The sequence below is a fragment of the Triticum aestivum genome, chromosome 3B (genome assembly GCF_018294505.1).
Source record: "Triticum aestivum cultivar Chinese Spring chromosome 3B, IWGSC CS RefSeq v2.1, whole genome shotgun sequence".
NCBI lineage: Eukaryota > Viridiplantae > Streptophyta > Magnoliopsida > Poales > Poaceae > Triticum > Triticum aestivum.
In genome coordinates this window covers 4,642,332-4,669,235 of record NC_057801.1, presented here as the reverse complement: position 1 = coordinate 4,669,235, position 26,904 = coordinate 4,642,332, and the positions used below count along the sequence as shown (strand labels likewise).

The 26,904-nt window shown below is 44.0% G+C and overlaps 1 protein-coding gene and 1 pseudogene across 1 annotated transcript; both read right to left on the bottom strand.

Moving 5' to 3' along the window:
* Positions 1 to 20,530: 20,530 nt before the first annotated feature.
* LOC123064188 (receptor kinase-like protein Xa21) lies at positions 20,531 to 24,715 on the bottom strand (annotated as a pseudogene).
* LOC123068185 (60S ribosomal protein L9) lies at positions 24,631 to 26,537 on the bottom strand. Its single transcript, XM_044490672.1, has 3 exons — positions 26,074 to 26,537; positions 25,406 to 25,528; positions 24,631 to 24,977 (listed from the first exon to the last, which is right to left on the bottom strand). The coding sequence occupies exons 1-3, from the start codon at positions 26,434 to 26,436 to the stop codon at positions 24,894 to 24,896; spliced, it is 570 nt and encodes a 189-aa protein (XP_044346607.1). The 5' UTR covers positions 26,437 to 26,537; the 3' UTR covers positions 24,631 to 24,893.
* Between the last annotated feature and the right edge of the window lie 367 nt (positions 26,538 to 26,904).

Genomic DNA, 26,904 nt, shown 5'->3' with positions numbered 1-26,904 from the left:
TTGAGCCTGTTGGGGCTCGCGGCTGGAGGTAGGAGATGGAGGCGTTGTGAACAATGAGATCTGATCTGGACAATCATATGTGATGAAGAACGAACTGGTTGTGTAGGGTTTTCGGTGGAAAGGTAGGAGGAACTCTATCTCTCCTCGGATCTAAAAATGGGGGGAGGTCGGGGAAGGTGTTTCGTGGTGCACGAAATATGAGAAGGTGGTCTCTCAAACAAATTAGGGTTTTCACTAATTGGAAGTTGAGACCTTCCTTATGTACGAAGGGGTGTTGGGCTGATTAGGTGGAAAGTTTTGTTGGTATAGGTTTTCAGCATTTTAAAAAAGAGATAAAGGTCAAAAACATTTTTATTTAGGAAAACATGTATATGTTTATAAGATATATTGCCTCCATATTCAACCGTTCGGGTATTAAATGAACTCGAAATCAAGCAAAATTTGATATGTGGCCTCAATATAGTATAACAAGATCACACGCACAAATTTGACTCATTTTTAGAACAATTAATTCCCATTTACTAAATAATTCTTAGATATTGTAACACAACCATGTGCGGGTGAGTCTTAGAGAAACGGACGATAGAAACAAAGAGTATTTATTCATCTTTTTTAGAAAACAGTGAAATAGGCTAGAGGTTTGAACAAACATCCGGATAACCCGGTACAAAGGCAACATGATGCTGATGCAATGCTGATGATGTCATAATGATGAAAAAAAGAACAATCAATTTTCTAATGCTAATGATGCCTACCTCCCCTATGTCGGCTCGTGCAACGCCCAACCACGGCCGCTAGGATACGGGTGCTAGGAGCACGCCCAGACCGTCCACCCAATGATGAGGGCGCCGGAGTGGCCGAGACCCGTCCCCGAAGATGAGCGAAAGAGGTGTCGTGAGCCGCGCCAGAACGGGCACGCAGGCAATGTCAATTGCGCAGCATGCCGCAGTAGATGCGCCCGTGCCACTGCTACATCTTGAGCTTGCGTTGGTTTTCGTTGAAGAGGAAAGGGTGATGCAGCAATAGTAGCGTAAGTATTTCCCTCAATTTTTGAGAACCAAGGTATCAATCCAGTAGGAGGCTCCTCAAAAGTCCCACGCACCTACACAAACAAACAAAGAACTCGCAACCAACGCAATAAAGGGGTTGTCAATCCCTTCACGGCCACTTGCGAAAGTGAGATCTGATAGAGATAGTATGATAAGATAAATATATTTTTGGCATTTTATAACATAGATTGGAAAAGTAAAGATGCATATAAAAGTAGATTGAAAGCTTATATGATAAAAGATAGGCCCGGGGGCCATAGGTTTCACTAGTGGCTTCTCTCAAGATAGCATAAGTATTACGGTGGGTGAACAAATTACTGTCGAGCAATTAATAGAAAAGAAAATAATTATGAGATTATCTAGGCATGATCATGTATATAGGCATCATGTCCGTGACAAGTAGACCGACTCCTGCCTGCATCTACTACTATTACTCCACACATCGACCGCTATCCAGCATGCATCTAGAGTATTAAGTTCATAAGAACAGAGTAACGCATTAAGAAAGATGACATGATGTAGAGGGATAAACTCAAGCAATATGATATAAACCCCATATTTTTTATCCTCGATGGCAACAATACAATACGTGCCTTGCAATCCTTTCTGTCACTGGGTAAGGACACCGCAAGATTGAACCCAAAGCTAAGCACTTCTCCCATGGCAAGAAAGATCAATCTAGTAGGCCAAACCAAACTGATAATTCGAAGAGACTTGCAAAGATAACTCAATCATACATAAAAGAATTCAGAGAAGATTCAAATATTTCTCATAGGTAAACTTGATCATAAACCCACAATTCACCGGATCTCGACAAACACACCGCAAAAAGAGTTTACATCGAATAGATCTCCACAAAAGAGGGGGAGAACATTGTATTGAGATCCAAAAAAAGAGAAGAAGTCATCTAGCTAATAACTATGGACCCGAAGGTCTGTGGTAAACTACTCAGAACTCATCGGAGGGGCTATGATGTTGATGTACAAATCCTCCGTGGTCGATTCCCCCTCCGGCGGAGCGCCGGCGAAGGCTCCAAGATGGGATCTCGCGGATACAGAAGGTTACGATAGTGGAAATTGTGTTTTGGTGGCTCCCTGGATGTTTTCGGGGTACGTAGGTATATATATGAGGAAGAAGTACATCGCTGGCCGCTCGAGGGGCCTAGGAGACAGGGGGCGCGCCCAGGAGGTGTGGGCGCACCCTCCTATCTCCTGGCCGCCTCGATGTCTTATTGACTTGCACTCCAAGTTCTCTGGATCATGTTCGTTCCAAAAATTAGGCTCCCGAAGGTTTCATTCCGTTTGGACTCCGTTTGATATTCCTTTTCTTCGAAATACTAAAATAGGCAAAAAAAACAGCAATACGGGCTGCGCCTCCGGTTAGTCCCAAAAATGATATAAATGTGTAAAATAAAACCCATAAACATCCAAAAGGGGTAATATAATAGCATGAAACAATAAAAAAATTATAGATACATTGGAGACGTATCAAGCATCCCCAAGATTAATTCCTGCTCATCCTCGAGTAGGTAAATGATAAAAACAGAATTTTTGATGTGGAATGCTACCTAGCATAATTCTCAATGTAATTTTATTTATTGTGGCATGATTGTTCAGATCCAAATGATTCAAGATAAAAGATTATAAAACATAAAAATAGTAATACTTCGAAGCATACTAATAAATAATCATGTCCTATCAAAATAGCATAGCCAAAGAAAGCTTATCCCTACAAAATCATATAGTTAGGCCATGCTTCATTTTCATTACACAAAATACTCCCATCATGTACAACCCCGATGACGAGCCGAGCAATTGGTTCATACTTTTTAACGCGCTTCAGCTTTTTTTCAACTCTTACGCAATACATGAGCGCAAGCCATGGACATAGCACTATGGTGGTATATGGTGGTGGTTGTAAGGACAAAAAGGGAGAAGATAGTCTCACATCAATTAGGCGTATCAACGGGCCATGGAGATGCCCATTAATAGATATCAATGTGAGTGAGTAGGGATTGCCATGCAACGGATGCACTAGAGCTATAAATATATGAAAGCTCAACAAAAGAAACTAAGTGGGTGTGCATCCAACTTGCTTGCTCACGAAGACCTAGGGCATTTTGAGGAAGCCCATCATTGGAATATACAAGCCAAGTTCTATAATGAAAAATTCCCACTAGTATATGAAAGTGACAACATAGAAGACTCTCTATCATGAAGATCATGGTGCTACTTTGAAGCACAAGTGTGGAAAAGATATAGTAGCAATTGTCCCTTCTCTCTTTTTCTCTCATTTTATTTTTTTCTTTTTCTCTTTCTTTTTCTTTTTTTTCTTTTTTTTCTTTGGCCTTTCTTTTTTTTCTCTTTTTGGCCTTCCTCTTTTTTTCTTTTCTTTTCTCTTTTTTTCTTTCTTTGTAAAGTCCGAAGTCTCATCCCGAAGTGGGGGATCATAGTCTTCATCATCCTTTCCTCACTGGGACAATGCTCTAATAATGAAGATCATCACACTTTTATTGATTTACAACTCAAGAATTACAACTCAAAGCTAGAACAAGATATGACTCTATATGAATGCCTCCGGCGGTGTACCGGGATATGCAATGAACCAAGAGCGACATGTATGAAAATTATGAAGGTGGCTTTTCCATAAATACGATGTCAACTACATGATCATGCAAAGAGCAATATGACAATGATGGAGCGTGTCATAATAAACGGAACGGTGGAAAGTTGCATGGCAATATATCTTGGAATGGCTATGGAAATGCCATAATAGGTAGGTATGGTGGCTATTTTGAGGAAGGTAAATAATGGGTGCATGCTACCGGCGAAAGTTGCGCGGTATAATAGAGGCTGGCTAAATGGAAGGATGAGTGTGCGTATGTCCATGGACTCACATTAGCCATAAAGAACTCATATACTTATTGCAAAAATCTACTTATCCCTCAAAGAAAATTACTACTATGCATGCCCCTAGAGGGATAGATTGGTAGGAAAAGACCATCGCTCGTCCCCGACTGCCACTCATAAGGAAGACACTCAAAAGCGCACAACAAATCTGTCACACAACTTTTACCATACGTGCATGCTACGGGACTTGCCAACTTCAACAAAAGTATTCCTCAATTTCATAATTACCCACTAGCATGACTCTAACATTACTACCTTTATATCTCAAAACAATTATCAATCATCAAATTGATCCTAGTGTTTAGTGCACTTTCTATGATAGTTTTTATTATACCCAACTTGGATGCTCATCATTCTAGGACCAAATTCATAACCATAGCAAATACCATGCTGTTTTAAGAGACTCTCAAAATAATATAAGTGAAGCATGAGAGACTAGCAATTTCTATAAAATTAAGCCACCGCCGTGCTTTAAAACATATAAGTGAAGCACTAGAGCAAAAACTATCTAGCTCAAAAGATATAAGTGAAGCACATAGCATATTCTAATAAATTCTAATCAAGTAGGCTTCTCCCAAAAGGTGTGTACAGCAAGGATGATTATGGTAAACTAAAAAGCAAATACTAATATAATACACGACGCTCCAAGCAAAACACATATCATGTAGCAAATAAAAATATAGCTCCAAGTAAAGTTACCAATGAACGAAGACGAAAGAGGGGATGCCTTCCGGGGGCATCCCCAAGCTTAGGCTTTTGGCTATTCTTGAATATCTTGGGGTGCCTTGGGCATCCCCAAGCTTAGGCTTTTGCCAGTCCTTATTCCATAGTCCATCAAAGCTTTACCCAAAACTTGAAAACTTCACAACACAAAACTCAAGAGGAAATCTCATAAGCTCCGTTAGTGAAAGAAAAAAAACCACCACATAAGGTACTGTAATGAACTCATTCTTTAATTATTTTTGTGTTAAACCTACTGTATTTCAAGTTCTCTATGGTTCATACGACTTAATACTAGCCATAGATGCATTAAAATAAGCAAACAACACACGAAAAACAGAATCTGTCAAAAACAGAACAGTCTGTAGCAATCTGTAACTAACGCAAACTTCTGGAACTCTAAAAATTCTACCAAAATAGGCAGTCCTGGACAATTTGTTTATTGATGAGCAGAAAAAAAGAATCAAGGCAAAATCACGTTTCTGTGAGTTATTGAATTTTTTCTCGGGAGCGCAAAGTTTCTGTTTTTCAGCAGAATCAAATCAATTATCATCATAGGTTATCCAATAGGTTCTACTTGGCACAAACACTAACTAAAGCATAAAAACACATCTAAACAGAAGGTAGATGCAAAATTTATTACTAAACAGGAACAAAAACAAAAAACACAAAGAAAATTGGGTTGCCTCCCAACTAGCGCTGTCGTTTAACGCCCCTAGCTAGGCATTAAAGCAAAGATAGATCTAAGTAGTGTCATCTTTGGCACTCAATTCCTCAATAGAGCACTTATGATCTTCAAGGGTTTCTCCCTTTTTAGCAATGATTAAACCTTTAGGCAAAAATTCAAGAAATTCGTTTGTAGCAAAAGGTTCCTTAATGATAGAGAGACAATTGGGATGAACACTTATGGATTTGAGATCCGCGTCTCCCTTACTAGAAGATTCACCCTTATTTTTAGGAACATAAATAAACTTGGAAGTTTTGGTAGGGGGGTTTGGAGTGTTTTTCATGGAAGAAAACGCGGAACCTAGGTTAGTAATGATATCCTCAAGTTTACCGATTCTTGCAGAATCTAGATCTATTTTTTCATTTACTATAGGTTCTTTCTCTTTAAGATTTTTCAAAGTAACTCCAACCCTAGATCCATATTGGGTAATGTGATTATGAATCTTTTTATCCAAATTTTCAATCAACTCAACAGTAGCAACTTTATTTTCAATAATATCAAGCCGTTGCATCACATGTTCTACAGTTAAAACCGTTCCATTAACCAAAAGAGGTGGTGGGCCAAACAAATCTAACATAGCATTATAAGCATCAAACGTATGGTTACTCAAGAAATCCCCTCCGGTAACGGTATCAAGAACGCATCTATTCCAAGGAGTAATGCCTACATAAAAATTGTGAAGAAGAACAGAAGTAGAAAGCTTCCTAGTAGATCTATTTTGAGCATTGCAAATTCTATGCCAAGCATCTTTTAAATGTTCTCCCTCCCTATGCTTAAAATTGAGAATTTCATGTTCGGGAGTAATAACAAGGATAGGAGGACCAGCCATAACGGCAAGGTAAACGATCTAACACACGAGCAAACAGAAAAAGGCAAGCGAAAAAGAGAGAGAGATTGGGAAAGAGAGGGCAAATAAAACGGCAATGGTGAAGTGGGGGAAAGGAAAACGAGAGGCAAATGGCAAATAAAGTAAATGCAAGGGAGATGAGTTTGTGATGGGTACTTGGTATGTCTTGACTTGAGCAAAGACCTCCCCGGCAAGGGCGCCAAAAATCCTTTTTTCTACGTCTTGAGCTTGCGTTGGTTTTCCTTGAAGAGGAAAGGGTGATGCAGCAATAGTAGCATAAGTATTTCCTCAGTTTTTAAGAACCAATGTATCAATCTAGCAGGGGGCTCCTCAAAAGTCCCACGCACCTACACAGACAAGCAAAGAACTCACAACCAACGCAATAAAGGGGTTGTCAATCCCTTCACGGCCACTTGCGAAAGTGAGATCTGATAGAGATAGTATGATAAGATAAATATATTTTTGGTATTTTATAACATAGATTGGAAAAGTAAAAATGCAAATAAAAGTAGATTGAAAGCTTATATGATAAAAGATAGACCCGGGGGCCATAGGTTTCACTAGTGGCTTCTCTCAAGATAGCATAAGTATTACGGTGGGTGAACAAATTACTGTCGAGCAATTGATAGAAAAGAGAATAATTATGAGATTATCTAGGCATGATCATGTATATAGGCATCACGTCCGTGACAAGTAGACGGACTCCTGCCTGCATCTACTACTATTACTCCACACATCGACCGCTATCTAGCATGCATCTAGAGTATTAAGTTCATAAGAACATAGTAACGCATTAAGAAAGATGACATGATGTAGAGGGATAAACTCAAGCAATATGATATAAACCCCATCTTTTTATCATCGATGGCAACAATACAATACGTGCCTTGCAACCCTTTCTGTCACTGGGTAAGGACACCGCAAGATTGAACCCAAAGCTAAGCACTTCTCCCATGGCAAGAAAGATCAATCTAGTAGGCCAAACCAAACTGATAATTCGAAGAGACTTGCAAAGATAACTCAATCATACATAAAAGAATTCAGAGAAGATTCAAATATTTCTCATAGGTAAACTTGATCATAAACCCACAATTCATCGGATCTCGACAAACACACCACAAAAAGAGTTGACATCGAATAGATCTCCACAAGAGAGGGGGAGAACATTGTATTGAGATCCAAAAAGAGAGAAGAAGCCATCTAGCTAATAACTATGGACCCGAAGGTCTGTGGTAAACTACTCACAACTCATCGGAGGGGCTATGGTGTTGATGTAGAAGCCCTCCATGGTCGATTCCCCCTCCGGCGGAGCGCCGACGAAGGCTCCAAGATGGGATCTCACGGATACAGAAGGTTACAGCGGTGGAAATTGTGTTTCGGTGGCTCCCTGGATGTTTTCGGGGTACTTAGGTATATATAGGAGGAAGATGTACATCGGTGGCCGCTCGAGGGGCCCAGGAGACAGGGGGCGCGCCCAGGAGGGGCGGGCACGCTCTCCTATCTCTTGGCCGCCTCGATTGCTTCTTGACTTGCACTCCAAGTCCTCTGGATCACGTTCGTTCCAAAAGTTAGGCTCCCGAAGGTTTCATTCCGTTTGGACTCCGTTTGATATTCCTTTTCTTCGAAATACTGAAATAGGCAAAAAAACAGCAATACGGGCTGGGCCTCCGGTTAGTAGGTTTGTCCCAAAAATGATATTAATGTGTAAAATAAAGTCCATAAACATCCAAAGGGGGTAATATAATAGCATGGAACAATCAAAAATTATAGATACGTTGGAGACGTATCAGCCACCGGCGAGACATCGCACGCCGCCCACGGCGCTGCCAGCCTGCCAGATCTGGCCGAGCCCAGACCAGGCCGCCACGTAGCCACGGGTGCGAGCCCGCCCCGTGAAGCCCACCGCGCTGGCACCAGGCTCCCGCGACCCCACCGCTAGAGCCCGTCGCCGCGCTCCTCACTAGCGCGATGCAACGCAGGAAGCCATTGACCCGCGCCAACCACCCTCGAGCGAGGAGTGAAGAAGCCCCGCCGCTACCGGCGCCGGCGTGCTTTGCCCGTTAGAGCCCGCCATCGTGGCCTGGCAGCGGCGACAAAGGGAAGGGAGGAAGGGGGGCTAAGTCGGCGGCTAGCCCCCCCCCCCCCCCCAGGAGCGACGTGGGGGACGGAGGGACTTACCTCCTCCCGGGTGGCCCGAACCTGAGTAAATTGCCTGTCTCGTGCCTTACCATCTCAATCCACCGCTTTCAGGCCGTCTGAAAAGATACGTCGTCGTTCAACGGCACCGCAGGTGTCAAGAACACTGGCACACAATGCAACACAGATATTTGGATCGTACTGGATCTGGGTCATCACAATTGTCAGATATAAGCAGATGTCCTTTGGGTGTCTTTTTTCTAGAAGAAAATAACAACTCTAAAACTACAGTTTGACCGTTTAAAGGGAACTACTAACTATAGTTTGCGCAGTCCTATTTTAATGAGCGTTCACTACTTCGATCATACATTGTCTGGCGTCGTGGTGACGCCGATGGTAGAGAGGTCTGGCACGATCGATGCGTCAGTTTCTGCTTTGAAGATGGATCGATGGAAGACGGTGGTGACGGGCCTTGTAGTGTGCGCATGTGGTGCCCACTGTGAGTGTGCTCGACCCGTGTGTGACCTAGTCCGGGTATGTGCCTAGGTTGGGGCATTCGGCTTTAGATGTTAGGCTTTGGTGCGATGTCTGTTTGATATTAGGCTCGGACATTTGGCACCCCTTCATCAAGGGAATAGGAGTAGCAACATGTGTTCCAAGATGGTGGCTTCAGGCATACCGATGTACTACTTTGTAAGGTCTTTATGATAAGTAATAATATGGATGCATGCCTCGCCTAGATGCGGAAGCCGGGGGTACAACCTCCTTTTCAAAAAAATGATGTGAAAATTGTATGGTTAGCATGCAAGGCATGCTTTTACTTTCTATGGAGGAAGAAGAAACAGGCTGAAGTAGCACTGGTGCTAATGAAATTCACGTTAGTGTTTGTGTGACTAATACGACACATGCAAAGTGACACTCGCTAGTGTTTGTGTGAGCACTGAACTGTGAAGTGCTATGTTATGTGTGTGTCATGTGTCATGTATAGTTACATGTGCTTGCTGCTAGCTCTCAGTTGTCACTAGTCGCTTTAGCAACTGGTGAAGATCGTATTGCCGAAGAGACAGCAGTGGACTGGCTTGTTTAATGGCATATGGTTTGGCGCCACTCCACTAATTGCAGATCGATTGACAGAAAGCGAAGGAGAAAGTGATCGAAATAAATGAGGGCGAGACTAGAATATATATTGGTAATGCTTTTTTGTTTTCTGATAAAGAGAGCTTCCTCTCGGATTTTCTATTGGATAATGTCTTACATCTAACCAGGACCAACAAAGAGCGCAATATATTTGCAATCTATATCTATATTTATACCTACTAATAAAGGAAATAGGTATTCTTTGTCCGTCATGCTATTTTATGGAAAAAAAAACCTGACATTAAACCCACAGTACATATCAAATGTTTTTTAAAATACTCATATCTTCAAAATCGTAACTCCAAATTTAACATGTTATATATGAAATTTGATTAGAAAAATATATAGGAACCTCGCAAAAAGATATATAGAATTTGAATATGATGTTATTTTACCTGTTAACCATTTAGAAAAAAATACTATCTAGGGTGCAATCTTAATCAACAGTGCATTATCCGTCTTTCTTTCATATCGGTACTGATCCGGGTTGTGGATGAACATCTTAGCAAAATCAGGATTGGAGACGAAATTGAAGATCACTTGCCCGTTTCTTTGTACGTATTAAATCTACATGCAAGCCGTCTTTAAATAGAAGACATGTGGAATCTTGAACTTGTGTTTTTGTAGGCAAAGTCCATGTTTGTTTACGACGTAGCTACAAATACTCAGATTATAGACCACTTTTTATAAATTAAGAACGTGTGGTATTCTTTTCTCCCGTTGCAACGCACGGACCCTTTAGCTAGTGATAAATAATTAGACTAACTAAAGCTATCATTTTTGTACCTGCGTATGTTGTATGTCTTCTCCGGGGCATACACCCACCAATACTGCAATACCTTTTTCTTAGGTCTAAAGAATATATTTGAATGCTCTGAAACTGAATCTTCTATATTAAGAAGCAATATATAAATTTATACGCATGTGGTGGTCCCTCCGTTACCTAAGACCGGTTGAGCAAAGCAGGTGAAAAGAGCTAGGGGGTGACACGGATAGTAATTAAGAATGCAAAAGGCAAGGTGAAAAGTTGGAAAAAGAGGATCGGAGGCCGGAGAAATGCATGCTTGAACCTGATCACCGCCCCTTTTTCAGGGCAGCATAGATCGAATCATGCATGCAACATAGATCGAATCATGCATGTTGATCCCACGCACACACACATACAATACAGCAAGGTAGTGCAACGGTGTGCAGGATACACAGAGGGCGGAGACACTTTAGTATATTCGATTCGATGGGTTCCAGTGCATAGTGGGATCGACACATATGCCCTTTAGTTAGTTCCCAGCTTTCCAGGGGCGTGCTGCTTGCCTCTGCAGCGACACACACACACATACCATCATCATCATCATTTGCACCAGAAAATGATTCCACTTCTTCCTACAAAAATCATATATACATTTCTATCTTAATTACCATGCATGCATGTGCTACTACTACGATTACAGCTTGCTAATCTACCAACTTTAGACACCAATGTCTCGCCTTAACAAAGGCAAGGTGAAAAGCTTGCTGATCTAGCGGAGATGCTTAACTTTTGCTGTAGTGCTGTGACGATCGATAGGATGAGCTAGCTAGCTGTTATTTGGAGCATGCGACGCACTCGCCTAGCTACATCTCCCCGCTGTTACCTTAAAAATGTACTCTACTAGTAATGAATGGTCCCCCAGGTGTCGGTGTTTACTTAACTGCGACCCCCACATGCACGTACGCACGCATGCATGTGATAATGAACCAACAGCAGGGTTAATCTGGATCAGCAGCTAGCTAGCTGTGATGTCGACGCTTTCGGGTGACACGAGAATATACACTCTTTTCGTTGGATGGTCCAAATACGTATGATGGAATGCAAGAAGAGATCGAGGGGGATTAAGCAGGCAGCAAAATCTCATCCTGGGAGCAGAGCCGGTCGAGAGGCCGACAAAGGGATGGACGGATGTGCCAGCACTAGCAACCATAGGCACACCGGGGCGAGCGCGCACCATCGATCGTCGCCACTCGTACACCGGTCGCGTCAAATCCTCCTTTGGTCACTTTTACCCTTTTCCTGGCCGGCTGGTATTTGCGTACGTACGTTGGGTTTCCAGGATCAGTTGGCCTTCACTAGTTCAGTATATGTGATGGACAGTTACCCAGATTCTCCCGCACTGTTTCGTGTGTATGGATGTGTTAGAATAAATCTCATGCCACCGTCAATTATCCGAGGACCAAGCAATCACACGAGCACGACATCGAGATTTGTTAACGAGGTTCACCGATATGGCTACATCTCTAGAACCTGACTATGGACGCTCCTCCTCATGACACCGCTACAATAACGCACCCGGGGTCGCCCTCGACACTCGCACATGTCGCCGGCTTCCCCTGCATTCCGGTGTTGTTATGTTGGCATAGATTACATCGTGTGTCTAGCCCCATTATATATGAGAGGCCTAGGATACAAGTGTCCTACTTGCACACGGCTCCATATCCTATCTAAACACAATACAACTACAAGTCCAACTGTAACCTACCTTATACACAATATTCGACACAACTCTAATAGGATGTGTGGATCAGGGTGCAGAGGCCAATATATAGTCTTTTCCTCTTTTCAGGGAAACCTCATGGAGTATTCCCATGAGATGGGCCTTGATTACGTGGAGCCATATATGCTCAAACACAACTTTGCGATCACTTAATGAAATCACTTTGGTGTGCTCACTTTCGTTTAAAAACCTTTTTTAGTTTTGCAAACACTTTGCTGCCGCCGCTCCTGATTAATTACGCTTAAGCTTTGCTTGTGCAATGATGTAAAGGTACATGATGTCTGCCATTATATCACTTACGGCTTTATTTTTATATACGTGCCTTTGATGTTTTCTTTGAGCCCTTGTTAATCAAAGCCGCAGGCCCCATTTTTCATGCCACTATTTTAATCGGATTTTTTCACACACCCCACATTTACATCGATTAGTGCACACATTCATATATTATTGATTATTTAACGATGTCACACAAGCCTACCATCGATGCCGAATGAATTATTTTAAAGACACCGAGGCCATCTGAAATGGATCTGCCGCATGACAAGATCTTCACAATCCTACCACAAACACTATGACATGTGATCAAATTAACTCAAAAATATGCTACTCCCAGACAAAACCTTCAAGAAACGATCGTCATACGAGCACCGATATTAACTAGTTCAACCAAAGGCCGAACATAGAATTTTCAACCACGAAGCCAAGCTTCAAGCCGACACTTTCAACAAGGGCATAATGCTTGCATGCTGAAGTGCCTTAGCTAGCCATAAAGAGAAGATATTGGGCTCTGACCCGGAGAACGGCCATACTTGTCGTCAAATTTTTCACTACCAACAACCTCTCTAAAGACTATGTCATATCGCTAGCCAAATCTTGGCGCAGAGACAACCAAAAGCCGCCCCGCATCGCTCGAGAGACGGTGGATGCACGTTGAGGACCATGCTGTCTTGCTTCTGGTTAATTACTATCGCACCTCCTTCCATCCCTGATGATGGGAGCTAAAAGGGACTCTTGGACATAGGCTGGTCTTCAGATCCAGCCGCCATTACAACCACCATGCAGATTGTCGTTGTTGCAGCCACCTAACGGGTCCGCCCACGATCTCCCCGGGGTCACCACCCCAGCGTCGTCTACCATCAACCCCATCGATGGGATTGGTCATTCTATACAAGGTTGCGCCACCAGATCTAGCCCACACCAGGGCATCACTGCCAAGACCTGCATAAGCCAACCGTTCTCGCAGGCATGCTGGTGCCATCCGTAGGACACTACTCTGGATAAAAAGTAGGATTTGCGCATGCGCACACTGGACCTAACTGTGCCCCAGATAGAAGTATTGGATGTCGACGTGCGCTTGCTCGCATGTCTGGAGCACCCACTAGTGTGTAGTCGTCCTATGCAAACAGTTTAAGCCCACTTTCGCTGACACAGTTTCAACCCATCCCCTTGCTAAGATGGGCGATAGGGGGGTCCGAGCGAAACCGGTGGGGCGAGCCCACCTTAGGCCGGCCCAAGTGATGAAACCCTAGCTCGATCAAGTGTATAAGTTGAGCTTGGGTGGGTACATAGAGACCCAATACATTCTAGATGATCCTAGGGCTAGGATTCTCACCTACCACTAGCTTCTTCCTCTCCACCACCAAAACTGAGAGCTTGGAACCCAAGAAACCAATCTCCCCGATGATCCTCCCGATAGCCGCTAAGTACTCGAGAAATAAAACCACCAAAGGTAGGAGTAGGGTCTTACCTCCTCCCGTAGGGCCCAAACCCGAGTAAATCGCCCGTCTCATACCTTGCCATCTAGACCCATTGCCTGCATTCCCTTCGAAAAAATACGTCATCGCTTGACGGCACTACGGGTCTCAGGAACACTAACACACAGTGAAACACAGAGATTCAAATCATAGTGGATCTGGGTCATTACAATTATCAGATATAAGGTGCCCTTTGGGTGTCTTTTTTCCAGAAGAAAATAACAAGTCCAAACTAGTTGTTTCCTGTTAGAAAAACAACTATTTGAATGATTGTTGGCTACTTCGATCATAGATGTGAAAATTGTATGGTTGGCATGCAAGGCATGCTTTTACTTTATTTGGTGGAAGAAGAAACGGGCTGAACGATCATACCAATCATAAGTACTACCTCTCCAGGGTTCCTCTAATTCCCTCCGCCGCCGGACCGCCTCGTCTCTAGTGGCCTTAGGGCCATGACAGTGTGGTGTGGATCCCGGCCCTTGTCGGTGGGAGGGCTTTGATTTTAGATGTTTCTTCGAGTTTTGTTATGGTTTGTGTCCTGCTCAGGAAGACGAGACGGCGGCGGCTCGCTGAAGATGGAATAAGGTTCTCACCGCCTAGCCCCCGTCCCGGTGGTGCATCTAGCATTGTCGGTGGGCGTGTGAAGGTGTGTCTCCAGTGGATCTTTCCTTGGTGTATTTGCTCAGAACGGGTTGTAGTTCGTATGTGTTTGTGTCTCTTCAGGTTGGATCCTTCCGATCTACGCTACTACTCTTCAACGGCGGTGGTTGTTGTTCTGGTGCGCTGGTTCTATGGGGCCTTAGCATGACGACTTTCCGAGTGTCTACTACAACAAGGGAGGTGCGATCGGCGGCGCGTCTTCGGTCCGCTTCAGTGTTTGTAGTCGTCGATAGGTGGTCTACATATCTTCATGTAATATTTATCATTTTTGGTGTCCGCTTTACTAACAAGATTAAAGATAAATAGCCCATACAAAAAAGATTGAAGATGAATATATTGGAAAAAAATTCGAAGAAAAAAAGAAAAGGAAAAGGGCTGAGGTAGCACTGGTGCTAATGAAGTTCACGTTCAAACTAGGATCTACAACTAGTTGCGAGATTAATACGACGCATGCAAAGTGACACTCGCTAGTGTTTGTGTGAAGTGCTATGTTGTGTGTGTGTGTGTGTGTCATTTGTCCTGTGTGGTTACATGCTTGCTGCCATGCTAGCTCTCGGTTGTCGGTACTCGCTTTAGCAACTACTGAAGTTCGAGTTGGTGAAGGGACAGCAGTGGACTGGCTTGTTTAATGGCATTTGGTTTGGCGCGACTCCACTAACTGCAGATCGATTGACACAAAGCAAAGGAGAAAGTGATCGATCGAAATGAGGGCAAGACTAGAATATATTTTGTAATGCTAAACGATTAGACCAATCGAAGGATGATGTTATCATTTGTGTGCGTGCGTTTGTTCTATGTCTTCTCCGCGGCATACACCCACCAATACTGGCATATATAATGGGAGTGGTAGGTCCTGATAATGTATCTGAATGCTCTGCATTATGTTGAGAAGCAGTATATAAATTTATACACATGTGCATATATATCTGAAACTGACTCTTTCTGGTCTGAGGACATGTAAATTTCTGATATATGTCTATATATCTGCATTATATAAATTTATACGCATGTGGTGGTCCCTCCGTTACCTAAGACCGGTTGAGCAAAGCAGGTGAAAAGAGCTAGGGGGTGACACGGATAGTAATTAAGAATGCCAAAGGCAAGGTGAAAAGTTGGAAAAGGAGCAAACCGGAGAAATGCATGCTCGAACCTGATCAGGGCCCTTTTCAGGGCAGCATAGATCGAATCATGCATGTCGTTCAATTGTTTCGATCTATATGTCGATTCCACGCACACACATACACTAGCTAGCTAGGTAGTGTGCAATGGTGCAAGATACATAGGGGGGACACTTTAGTATATTCAGATACGATACGACAGGCAATAGAGAACCAAGAAGATTATGAACGTGGAAAACCCTCCAATGTGAAGGGAAAAAACCCACTCACTATATAGGAAGAGGTTACAAACCCAGGGGAATCACGACGATAATCTTATCTCATGTGACGGCTTATAAAGGATATATATGCATGCTGCCGGGGCTACCCCCTCCCCCATACGGCCCAAGCCTCTCGGCGAGGGGCCTCCGCTCCACTAAGTCAGAAGTTAGCCATTATAGAATTTAGATCACAATTTAACAAATATTCGGCATTCGATATGTTCCGATGCATACTGGGATCGACATGTAAGCCCTTTAGTTCGCAGCTTTCCAGGGACATGTTGCTTGCCTCTGGAGCGACACACACCATCATCATTTGCCCAGAAAATGATTCCACTTATTCCTACCAAAAATTATACTTCCATCCTGATCACCGCATCTCGCTAATCCACCAACTTTTGACAACAATGTCTCACCTTCTCGATCTCTACCGTACGTGCTTATTAACTTGCTGGAGTGTTTGCGATGATCAGCTGTTCTTTGGAGCATGCGACGCACTCGCTTGTTGAACATATATACTACATAATTAAGCTCTATCACTCGCTAGATCTCCCCGCTGTGACCTGAAAAAATGTAGTGAATGGTCCCAAGGTATCGGTGTTTACTTAACTCCGACCCCCACATGGATCAATGCACGCGTGCATGTGATAATTAATTAACCAAGAGTAGGGCTAATCTGAATCAGCAGCTAGCTGTAATGTTGATGCTTTCGGGTGACACGAGAATACTCTTTTCGATGGATGGTCCAGAAAATACTTACGATGGAATGCAAGAAGAGATTAAGCAGGCAGCAAAATCTCATCCCGGGAGCAGAGCTGGTCGAGAGGCCGACAAAGGGACGGACGGATGTGGCAGCACTAGCAACCGCATAGCCTGCCTGCCTCGGCAACCATCGATGGATGCCACTCTCCACTGGTTGCGTCACATCCACCTCTGGTCACTTTTACCCTTTTCCTGGCCGGCCGGTATTTGCGTGCGTTGGGATTCCGGGAGTGTATTATTTTTCGATAAAGATGGATTTTATTGGCTTGAAGTTGAGCATTAAGAGGATACAAACATAATGACCGCACACTCCACACAATGACTTGAACACTGGGCCTAATGTTACACGCAATGACTTGAACACCGGGCCTAATGTTCCAACCTTTTTGTTTAACGGGCTGTATTACTCCCTTCGTTTCAAAATAGATGACCTAACTTTGTACTAAAGTTAGTACAAAGTTGAGTCGTCTATTTTGGAACGGAGGGAGTACATCAAGTCTTAAAATTCCAGGAATGTTGTGACCGAACCGGTGTCGAAAACCCTCACTCGGAAGCTTCCAAGAGTGCATGACCACATGATTTCACTCCTCATGTCCAAATCACCGTACGTATACGTGGATCAGCCGGCCTCCAGTCGTTCAGTATGTGATGGACAGTCGCCCACATACTTTCACACTATTTCATTTGCATGGATATGTGGATCACTCGGATGCAGAGGCCAAGGGTCACTCCTTTTCATGAAAAAACACAAAGGAGTATTCGGAAAAGCTCCTTGTTGCTAGTTCGGTAAATAAAGGAAGAGTGTCCGACCCTTTTCATAAGACCAACCTTGGTTATGTGCGGGCCCATATATGCTCAAATACAACTTTGTAATCACTGAATAAGATCACTTTGGTGTGTTCATTTTCTTCTAAAAATCTTTCTTAGATATGCAAACACTTTGCTGCCGCTCTTGATTACACTTAAGCTTTGCTTATGCAATGATGTAAAGATACATCATGTCTGCCATTATATCACTTACGGCTTCGTTTTATATACGTACCTGACGTTTTCTACTTTTCTTTGAGCCCTTGTTAAACAAACACCGCATGCCCCATTTTTTGTGCCACTATTTTACTCGCATTATTTCGCATCCTGGCCTTTGCATCGATTAATGTACAAATACTTATATTATTGATTATTCAACAATGTCAACGTAAGCCTAGCATCGATGTTGAATGACTCGGTTTAGAAAAAACAAGACCATCCAAAATGGATTAGTCTTGTGACAAGATCTTCATAATCCTACCACAAACACTATGACATGCGACCAAATTAAGTCAGAAATAAGCTACTCCCAGACAAAACCTACAGGAAAGGATCGCCGAACGTGCGCCGATGTTAACTAGTCCAACGAAAGGCCAGACATAGAATTTTCAACCACGAAGCCAAGCTTCGATCCAACACCTTCAACGGAACGCTTGCATACTGACTTCGCCTTAGCTAGCCATAAAGAGAAGATCTTGGGTTCTCACTCGAAGTACGACCATATTTGTCGGCATATCTGTCATTGCCAATAGCCTCTAAAGATGACGCCGTCTCGCTAGCGAAATCCTAGCACCGAGACAGCCCAAAGCCATCCCGCACCGCTCAAGAGGATGGTGGATGCAGGTTGAGGACCACGCCGTCTTACTTCTGGTTACCGTCGCACCTCCTTCAATCCCCGATGATGGGAGAGAAAGGGTCTCTTGGATGTAGGATGGTCTTCAGATCCAGCCATCGTTATAACCACTATGTATATTGTTGTCATTGCAGCCACCTCATAGATCTTCCCACCATGTCCTCGGGACCACCACCCTAGCGTCGTCTACCATCGCCCCTTCAATGTGATTTGTCCTTCTAAAACAAAGTTGCGTCGCCAGATCCAGCCCACACTAGGGCCTTACTGCCAAGACCTGCATAAGCCCCTCATTCTTGTAGGCATGTCGGTGTCAGTCATAGGACACTACTCCGGATAAGAGTAGGATTCGTGCCTCCACATGCTCAACCTGGTCATGCCCCAGATAGAAGTGTGGGATGTTGACACGCACGACCTCGCATGTCTAGAGCACCATGAAACCCTTGGCGATGAAGACCTCAAGTGTCCTCTGAGTTGGACGGTAGCTCCACACATGTCCCGCCCACAGGTTCCCAAATCGGGGTCATCTTCGAATCGGCGGGCGCCATGGTTGCATCGGCATCCAGTGAGCCAGGGGAGTCAGTACGGGAGATAGAACATGTCCTCCCTTGCTCGGTGATGAAGATGCCACCGTGGTTCCTCCCATCTGTCGTTCTTCCATCTGGGGTCCTACCCCAATCTTAATTGTGGCGGACGCCTTCGCTCCTACCATTGAACCCCCTCTGTCGCTTTTGCTGAATCAGCGACAGGAGGTAGCCACATCAGCATCACTGAGGTGCTGCTAGCAGGGCGGGAGAAGAGGCTTGAAAGCACCACCATGTTCTCCATGCGACAATGTAGGGGACGACCTGTCAATTGTGGATCAAGTTATTTTTTCTCCATCCCCTATTTTGCACACCACTGTACAAGTTTTTTTAGTAGATATACATGATATTCTCGCGGATATGTATTTAGTGTCGGATCTTGTATTGAGTCGAAGAGGATGATCTTCTGGTTGTGGTCAACAACTCCAACTATTTACTGTCTCTATCCCATAGATTAGGTGTTTTTTACTCCAAAATAGACTCCAAGCCTCCTCTTACTCACCTTCCTATTCTAAGAACCTCCGGTCAATCCCATTTCCCCTACACATCTAGGAAGAGAATAGGGAATACCGTTCCTCCACTAACCCCCAACTACTATGAAAACTCCCACCCGCCACAGACCTACACCTCGCCATTTGAATGATCAAAGATGTCACATAAAATCCCTATTTGTTGTGATGAAAATCCTTGTGACTAAGTTTTAACAATCCCTAAAAACATTTTCGGTGATGGTGACCGTCTGTAGCCCCCCCCCCCCCCCTCCCCCTCGTCAGCACTTTTAGTGACCGTTTGCTCTGATTTTAGGTGACGCAGGTTCAGTATCACAAGATATGTACTTATTCAATGACGATTTTCAGTGGGGCGGAGTATCTTGGACGGGTTAATAAAGGAAATATAAATAGAAAATTAGTGATTATTTGTAGCTGAATTATTCTGTGGCATGTCCATTGTTAATAGACAAAAATTGCATGGAATATGGATGGTTCAGTTACCTTGTAAAGAAAGGAATTGGGAACGTCCCCATAGCAACCTAGGCAAAGACCAACGACCATATCCTTGACGAGGCGAGGCGATGCGTGAGGGCGGCACGGCAAAGCATAGGCGATTTCAGGTGTGATCTACTCCCTCTGTCCCATAATGTAAGACGTTTTTTGACACTACACTAGTGTCAAAAAACGTCTTACATTATGGGACGGAGGGAGTAGTTATTAACAGACAATGTAGCAAAATTGTTCGATTTGATGCACATTGTTATGCACAAAAATGTTTTGCAGGCAATGGATCGAGATTGAATGGTTAAATCAATCAAGTTTACCGAGCCATAGATAAATGGTGTTATTAAGAAGTTTATGAAATTCACACGTGAACACAACAACAAAAGTGATTCAATCTTATGCCCATGCATCCAGTGCCAGAATTTGGTGCGGCATAATTCAAAGGTAGTTGAGACTCGCCTAAACAATGGTTGTCCCGTACCTATACAAGGTGGTTCTATCATGGTGAATCAGTTACTGATAGTGAAAGTAAAACAAGAATAACAATAAGGGCCTGTTTGGAAAACGGTAATATCAAAACTTTACCAAGAAATACTGATACCATTCTTTCCCAATCGGTTACATGCTTAGTTTCTCATTTCGGGCAAACAAAGGACCAAATATAGTAAGAGAAGGCAAACACTCGTTGTTATATTTGCCATATAAATTATATAGACAAATCCTTATTTAGCTTTCGTCTCAATCTTGTGTAAAGAGATACGCATCTCTGATCCCATGCAGCTTGGCAGCCACTTCCTGCATGCTGATGCGCTCACTTGGGGACGACCTGGTGCAACACAACCCAATACTAATCACAGAAAGGAGACTTTGCGCTCCATTTTTCTCGACAGCATCCATCTGAGTTTCCCGGCAGAGATTCGGCTCCTGCAACAGTTCTGGGTCAAGAATCTGCATTACTTTATGGGGGAAGTTGATCTCTGCAAACTTTGCAATGCTCAATCCGTCCTTGAACATGGCATCCGTTGGCCTCCTTCGAATGAATACTTCAAGGAGGACGACTCCAAAGCTGTAAACATCTGCAGCAGTTGAAACCTGACCGCCCCCTGCACATTCTGTAAATCCAGCAAGAGTTTACTTTCGATTCATTCACATGGGCGAACTGTCAAGTTTAATATGAAGAAAGAAAAACCAATGCGAGGATGGACGGTACCTGGAGCAACATATCCTATGGTTCCCTTTATTGCAACGGAAGACGTCGAAGTTGATTCAGAAGACGATGTTGTGGTATGAATCGGCAACCTTGCCAGCCCGAAGTCCCCAACATGAGCTACCATATCATCGTCTAAGAGAATGTTGCTAGGTTTCAGATCACAATGAACAATACCCTCTTGGTGAAGGTACGCCACTGCATCTGATACATCTGCCACGATGCTCAACCTTTGAGCCAGTGAAATGCAGTTCGAATCTGAAGAGCTTTCGTCACCCCGAGCCGAGTGTAGAAATTTATTCAAGTCTCCTCGTGGCATGAACTCATAGACTAGTGCTTTGAAGTCGATTCCTCTAGAATCAATGCTAGAGCATGCAGTAAGGATATGGACTAGATTGCGGTGCCGCACGTTCCTCAAAGCTTTGCATTCTGTGATGAAGCTCTTTTATGCTCCCCTTGTCCCGAGAGCAAAGACTTTCACAGCAGCCACATTTCCATCTCGAAACAGTTTGGCTTTATATACCGAACTGTACCTTCCACTGCTGATTACGTTGGACAAGGAGAACCCTTCAGTTGCTTTGGCGATATCATCATAAGAAACTTTGGGGAAATTTCTACCAAAAGAAGGTAGAGACATCGATTCTCTCCTTTGCTTTTTCCTCCAGAAAAGTAGCATGGACACGAAACCGGCAAGTAGCACCATGCTAGCTAGTGGAATCATCACTTTGAAACATAGTGGCCAAGTGTGCTTGGACGGGCTTGAAATTGTAACAAGGCATGCAGGTAGCTGTAGCTCTAGGACTCCACTGCAGAGCCGATGATTTCCGCCGATGCGTATGGCAGTTGTGTTCTTGAAGACACCTTCTGGAACTTCACCATCAAGACGGTTGAATGACATATCTAGTTGTTGAAGGTATTTCAGAGCACTAATGGACTTTGGTATGGATCGGATCCAGATAAGTGGTTGTGAGACACAGTAAGCACTTCCAAGTTGCTTATGTTTCCTAATGAAGTTGGAATTCTTCCACTAAGAGAATTCTGATCTAACTCAATGACTTCCAAACTTTCACAGCCATCGAGTGTCTCAGGGATGACACCGGACAGGTTATTTGATGAAATTAGCAGATACAACAGTTGCTTGGCATGTCCTATTTCTATAGGAAATGGCCCATCTAGTTTATTGGAAGATAATCCAATTCGAGTTATTGTAGGAATGCTGAAGATCTCTTTTGGTATGCTGCCACGAAGATTGTTATTGGAAATGCTCAATTTTTCAAGGACCTTAAGGTTTCCCAAACTTGGGGGTATATTTCCATATAACTGGTTAGATTATAGAAGGAGTTCTGTCAGCTGAGATAAGTTTGTGAGGGATGATGGAATAACCCCTGTAAAGGAGTTGTTAGCTAGCTCTATTCCTTGTAAATTGTGTAGAGTTCCAAGCCATTCTGGAAAAACACCTGTAAACTGGTTTTCTTCTAACCCTAAACTGAATAGGCCTCGAAGATTTTCTATGCCAGAAGGAAAACCTCCTGATAATTTATTTGTTCCCAAAAAGAGATGCTGAAGCTGATCAGAAAGGTTTCCCAATGAACTTGGTATATTTCCTTGTAGGCGATTCCCTTTCATTGAGAAAATCTGTAACTCGGTGCAATTCGCTAAGCTGCTCATAAACTCCCATTCTTGTTTGTTACGAGCATGGAATTGATTGAATTCAAGATTCAAGTAAGACAGTTTGGTGAGTTTGCCGATAGCACTATGTACTACACCAGTAAAATTATTACTTGATATATCTATTTCGTATGGCTTGGAAGCATTTATCAATGAATAGGGGATATGGCCATGAAAGAAGTTGATAGCCAATTGAAGAAGTTGGAGGTCAGGAAGATGGTTACCAAGGTCGGATGGTACCTCCCCACCTAGACCATTGAGAGCAGACATATTTAAGATGGCATGTGGGAACGCACCTGTCAACTTGTTAGCAGCCCCGTAGAGGAACTGCAGCTTGTGCAGCTTTGCCAAGTCATTTGGGAGATTGCCCTCAATGTTATTAAACGCGAAAATGAGCATTCTCAGTGTTGTGATATTGGCAAGAGAGGAAGGAATGGTTCCAATGAGATCATTGTGGGAGAGGTGCAGCTCTTGCAGATGACTAGGTAAACTAGGAAATTGACCGGCTAGATTATTCTTACCCAGCCGAAGCACCATTAGGGTGGTACAGTTGGCAAGATTAGGTATCTTTCCTTGCAATCTGTTACTGGTCAAGTTGATGGTTTTGGAGGTTATGCATATGACCAAGGGATGGAGGGATCTCTCCGTAGAATGAATTATTTGGTAGGAATAGAGACTGTAGGAATGTAAGGTTTCCAAGAGAAGGAGATATTTGCCCTGCTAGACTAATTGCAATTACAAACACCTACTGCCGATGGAGAATATAGGCTGCCATCATTCCATCAGCTAGCTTTTGACATTTGGGCAACAGCTATAGGCAGGGACTCTAAAATTAGACAGTGTGAGCATGTCATCCTATTTGCACAGCAAACAATACATTTCTCTTCCCCTTTACGAAAATGCTTCAGCAAATAAATGGTACAGTACCTGAGTATGCAAACTCGCAGTGCCGGTGTACCTCTTGTATGAGGAAGAACGTCGTGCGCTTTGGTTGGAGAAGGGCGGCAGCTTATACACTTTGGTCTCCAAAGCATGAGCCTTATATAGGCATTTCGTCTGCCGACCTAAAAACACTAGTTAATTCAGTCAACTTTAATTTACCGTTGAAAATGAAAGGGCCAGATAACCTCCAAATCCAAAAAAAAACAAAAAAAACAGTATTGTTGCTATTATTGGAAATGGAAAGCGCCACGCGCCGGTAAAATTGACTAACTTCGATTTCGAGGATGACATGACAATGACATGGGACTTTGTGGATCGCCGACAATAGTTGAATTATACAATGTGTGCTTCACCCACTGTCCATGATGTGGCGCTGTAGTCGTAGTTGACAAAGATAAGATACTACCTATCATAGCCCACTGAAGGAGAAAAATTAACTGTAAATAGGTCTTCCATGTACTGCACAATTTCGCATTGAGAAGATACTGGTTGGTTTATGAAGGTGGTTCCTATTGCTCAGTTTTGCCACAGGAATCAGTGCGCCCATATAGTTGAAGCTTACACGCCTTGGGGAAATGCCCTTTGGTTCCGGGGAGGGGCGACGGCGACTGACACTACACGCCGTCGCCCGCCCGCAAGCCTGCTCTTCATTCTTGGCTGCAAAACACTCCGACGAGTCAAATTCCCCGGCTGGGCAGGGACAACGGCGGCGACTGACGCTACAGGTCGTCGCCCGCCCGCTGGAGCTGGAGACTGGCTAGTTTCACCAAAGCAGGACCATGCTCTGCTCTTCATTCTTGGCTGGAACCTCGCGCCAGCCCATACAGCCCAACTATACGGCCCATGATTCCTTGAAATAAAACTAGAGGGCCGACAAGCACCGATAATACCCACCAACCTACAGATTATCCTCGTGAAAATCTCAGAGAAAAAAAGAACCAGGAGCCAGTGACAGGCAAAGCAGACAGCATGAAGTCCAAGCAGAACCAGCATAGATAACAAGAGGTCTTATCAGCAGGTAAAGACAGCATCTCCAAGCTCCAGTTCCATGACATCCCTGATACATCGATCCGGTACAAAACTACAGCAAACTTTTCGTTGATTCACTCAAGCCAAACAAAAAGAAGAAGAAGAAACAGCTTGTAAATCTTGGTTTCGACAAGCTCCAAGAACTCTAGGACAGTTTCTGCTACCAGCTACAAAGGGGCTGCGGATGGATAGGTCACCACAACACTACTCTTCCTTGATGGCGCCCTTGTCGCTGACGTAGATGCCGTCCAGGAACTTCCTGATGTCCTTGTTCTTCACGTGGCATTTCTGGTTCAAGGAAAACGAAACAAGGGTTGGTCAGGATGGGGATGATCGGCGCTCATATATAGAGAACCACATGCTGCCAGTGCAACGCCGGTAAATGTTATGCATTTGTTGTGTTCCAACGATACATGGACATTCTGCACTGTTATAGCTGGTTTTCCAGGTTAGGTTAGGCTATGCACTCGTTGCATCTAATCTAAACTAGTAGAATAGATGCATCAACAATCAGTGCAGTAAGAGTGGAATATACGATCATTGCAAGGCATGCTACAATGCCTAGATGACTACAGCCATAGGTTCATCCGTAGTAGAGAAAAGTTCTGCCATTGTGAAGCATACAACCTCATTCAGAGATAGGCATCACAGGTAAAATGAAGGCAACTTATTATGCTAGTTTTCAGTATGAGAAGCACGTAGGCCAGGACTCTGACCTGGTTGATCAGGGCAGCAGAGCGAGAGACTAGCTCGATGTCGTTGCCATCCAGGACAATCTCATCCTTAACTTTCTCGGACCGCAGGATCGTCACACCGTCAAGCATGTCTACTTTCCTTACCTGCTCAAGGAAAGGAAAAACATCAGTACACTTCATACATGACTTGGAAGTTGGAACAATAGACATAGTGGGGGCACAACAGATAAAAGTCAAACCGGACATCACAAACGTTCAATGTCATAAGTGGCATAGCACACTCAAGTTTGTTTTAGGCAGCACTATGGGTCAATCACCCTACAAACACTAGAGTAAACAATGCTACTGACTCCTGTTCTGAGAACATTGGCATTGAGGGATCAAACATCTCAAATAAGCTTGACAGAATTGATGCATTATTGGCATCAATGATCCCCCAACCCAAGGTGAACAAATTGCATTCATTCATATACCTATACATGGTTCCAATTACACACAGAGGTGGATTGATGGGCACATCACATATACAGAATGGTTCATGAACAGAGATTTGACTGCCTATAAACTAGTGCACTCAATAATGTTTCTGCTGCAGCTAAGTCAGAAGAACACATTTTCTATGCACAGGACCAGCTAAATCGAGCTCGCCGATCTGACTGTTTGGTCAAGGAAAAAGAAAAGAAATTTACCTTCTTCTCGCCGAGGAAGTTCCTGATCTCGATGCCCTTGTTGGCGGCGGTGATGGAGGCGTTGATGGGGAAGTGGGCGTAGACGAAGCGCATCTTGTAGCGGAAGCCCTTGGTGACCCCGGTGATGAGGTTCTGGACGTGGGAGATGGCGGTGCGGATGGCGGCCATGGTCTTGCGGGTGCCGAACCAGGCGTCCACCTTGAGCTTCCGCCCGCCTTCCTGCAGCTGGAAGTCGAGGTTGAGGTGCTTGAAGTTGCGGGTCAGCGTCCCCCGGGGACCCGTCACCGAGATCATCTTCGCCGACACCTTCACCGTCACCTCCTCCGGGATCTCCATCGTCTCCGACGCCAGGATCGTCTTCATCTTCGCACGCCGGGTTTGCTCTGGTCGCTTCCTCTTCTTCTTCCTCGACGGCGGCGGCGGCGGCGGTGCTGGGCTGTGCGGGCGGCGGCGGCGGCGCGCGAGGTGGGGAGAGGTATTATATAGGTCCCGTCGCTAGGGTTTGGTTTTGCTCGTGGGAAATGGGTGATCATGGCCTAGAAGTGGGCCGGATTTGGCCCAGCACCCCTCTTTCTTTCTTTTTTGAGAGCATGTGTATCAGTGTAGTAAGTCAATCTGCTACGGCCCAGCATCAGTTACTGTAATTTTTTCTTTCAGCATCAACGTCAGTTATTGCTGTTAAATACTTACAAAATAAGAAATGCAGTACAAAGATTACACCAATGATGATTAACACGGAAGAAAGATTATCAAACCCTTTTCTCTTTGAGTACCTAGGTAGCATACCAACGGTGTGTGCAGAATGTATATCTAACTACATGTGTATCTTAT

Bases quoted from the DNA above. Each gene is read 5' to 3' on its own strand.
- LOC123068185 (XM_044490672.1), bottom strand. From the start codon at position 26,436: ATGAAGACGATCCTGGCGTCGGAGACGATGGAGATCCCGGAGGAGGTG. The intron at 25,529-26,073 runs GTAAATTTCTTT...TTCCTTGAGCAG, and splicing joins ACTTCCTCGGCGAGAAGAAG to GTAAGGAAAGTAGACATGCT. The intron at 24,978-25,405 runs GTCAGAGTCCTG...TCCTTGAACCAG, and splicing joins CTGCTGCCCTGATCAACCAG to AAATGCCACGTGAAGAACAA.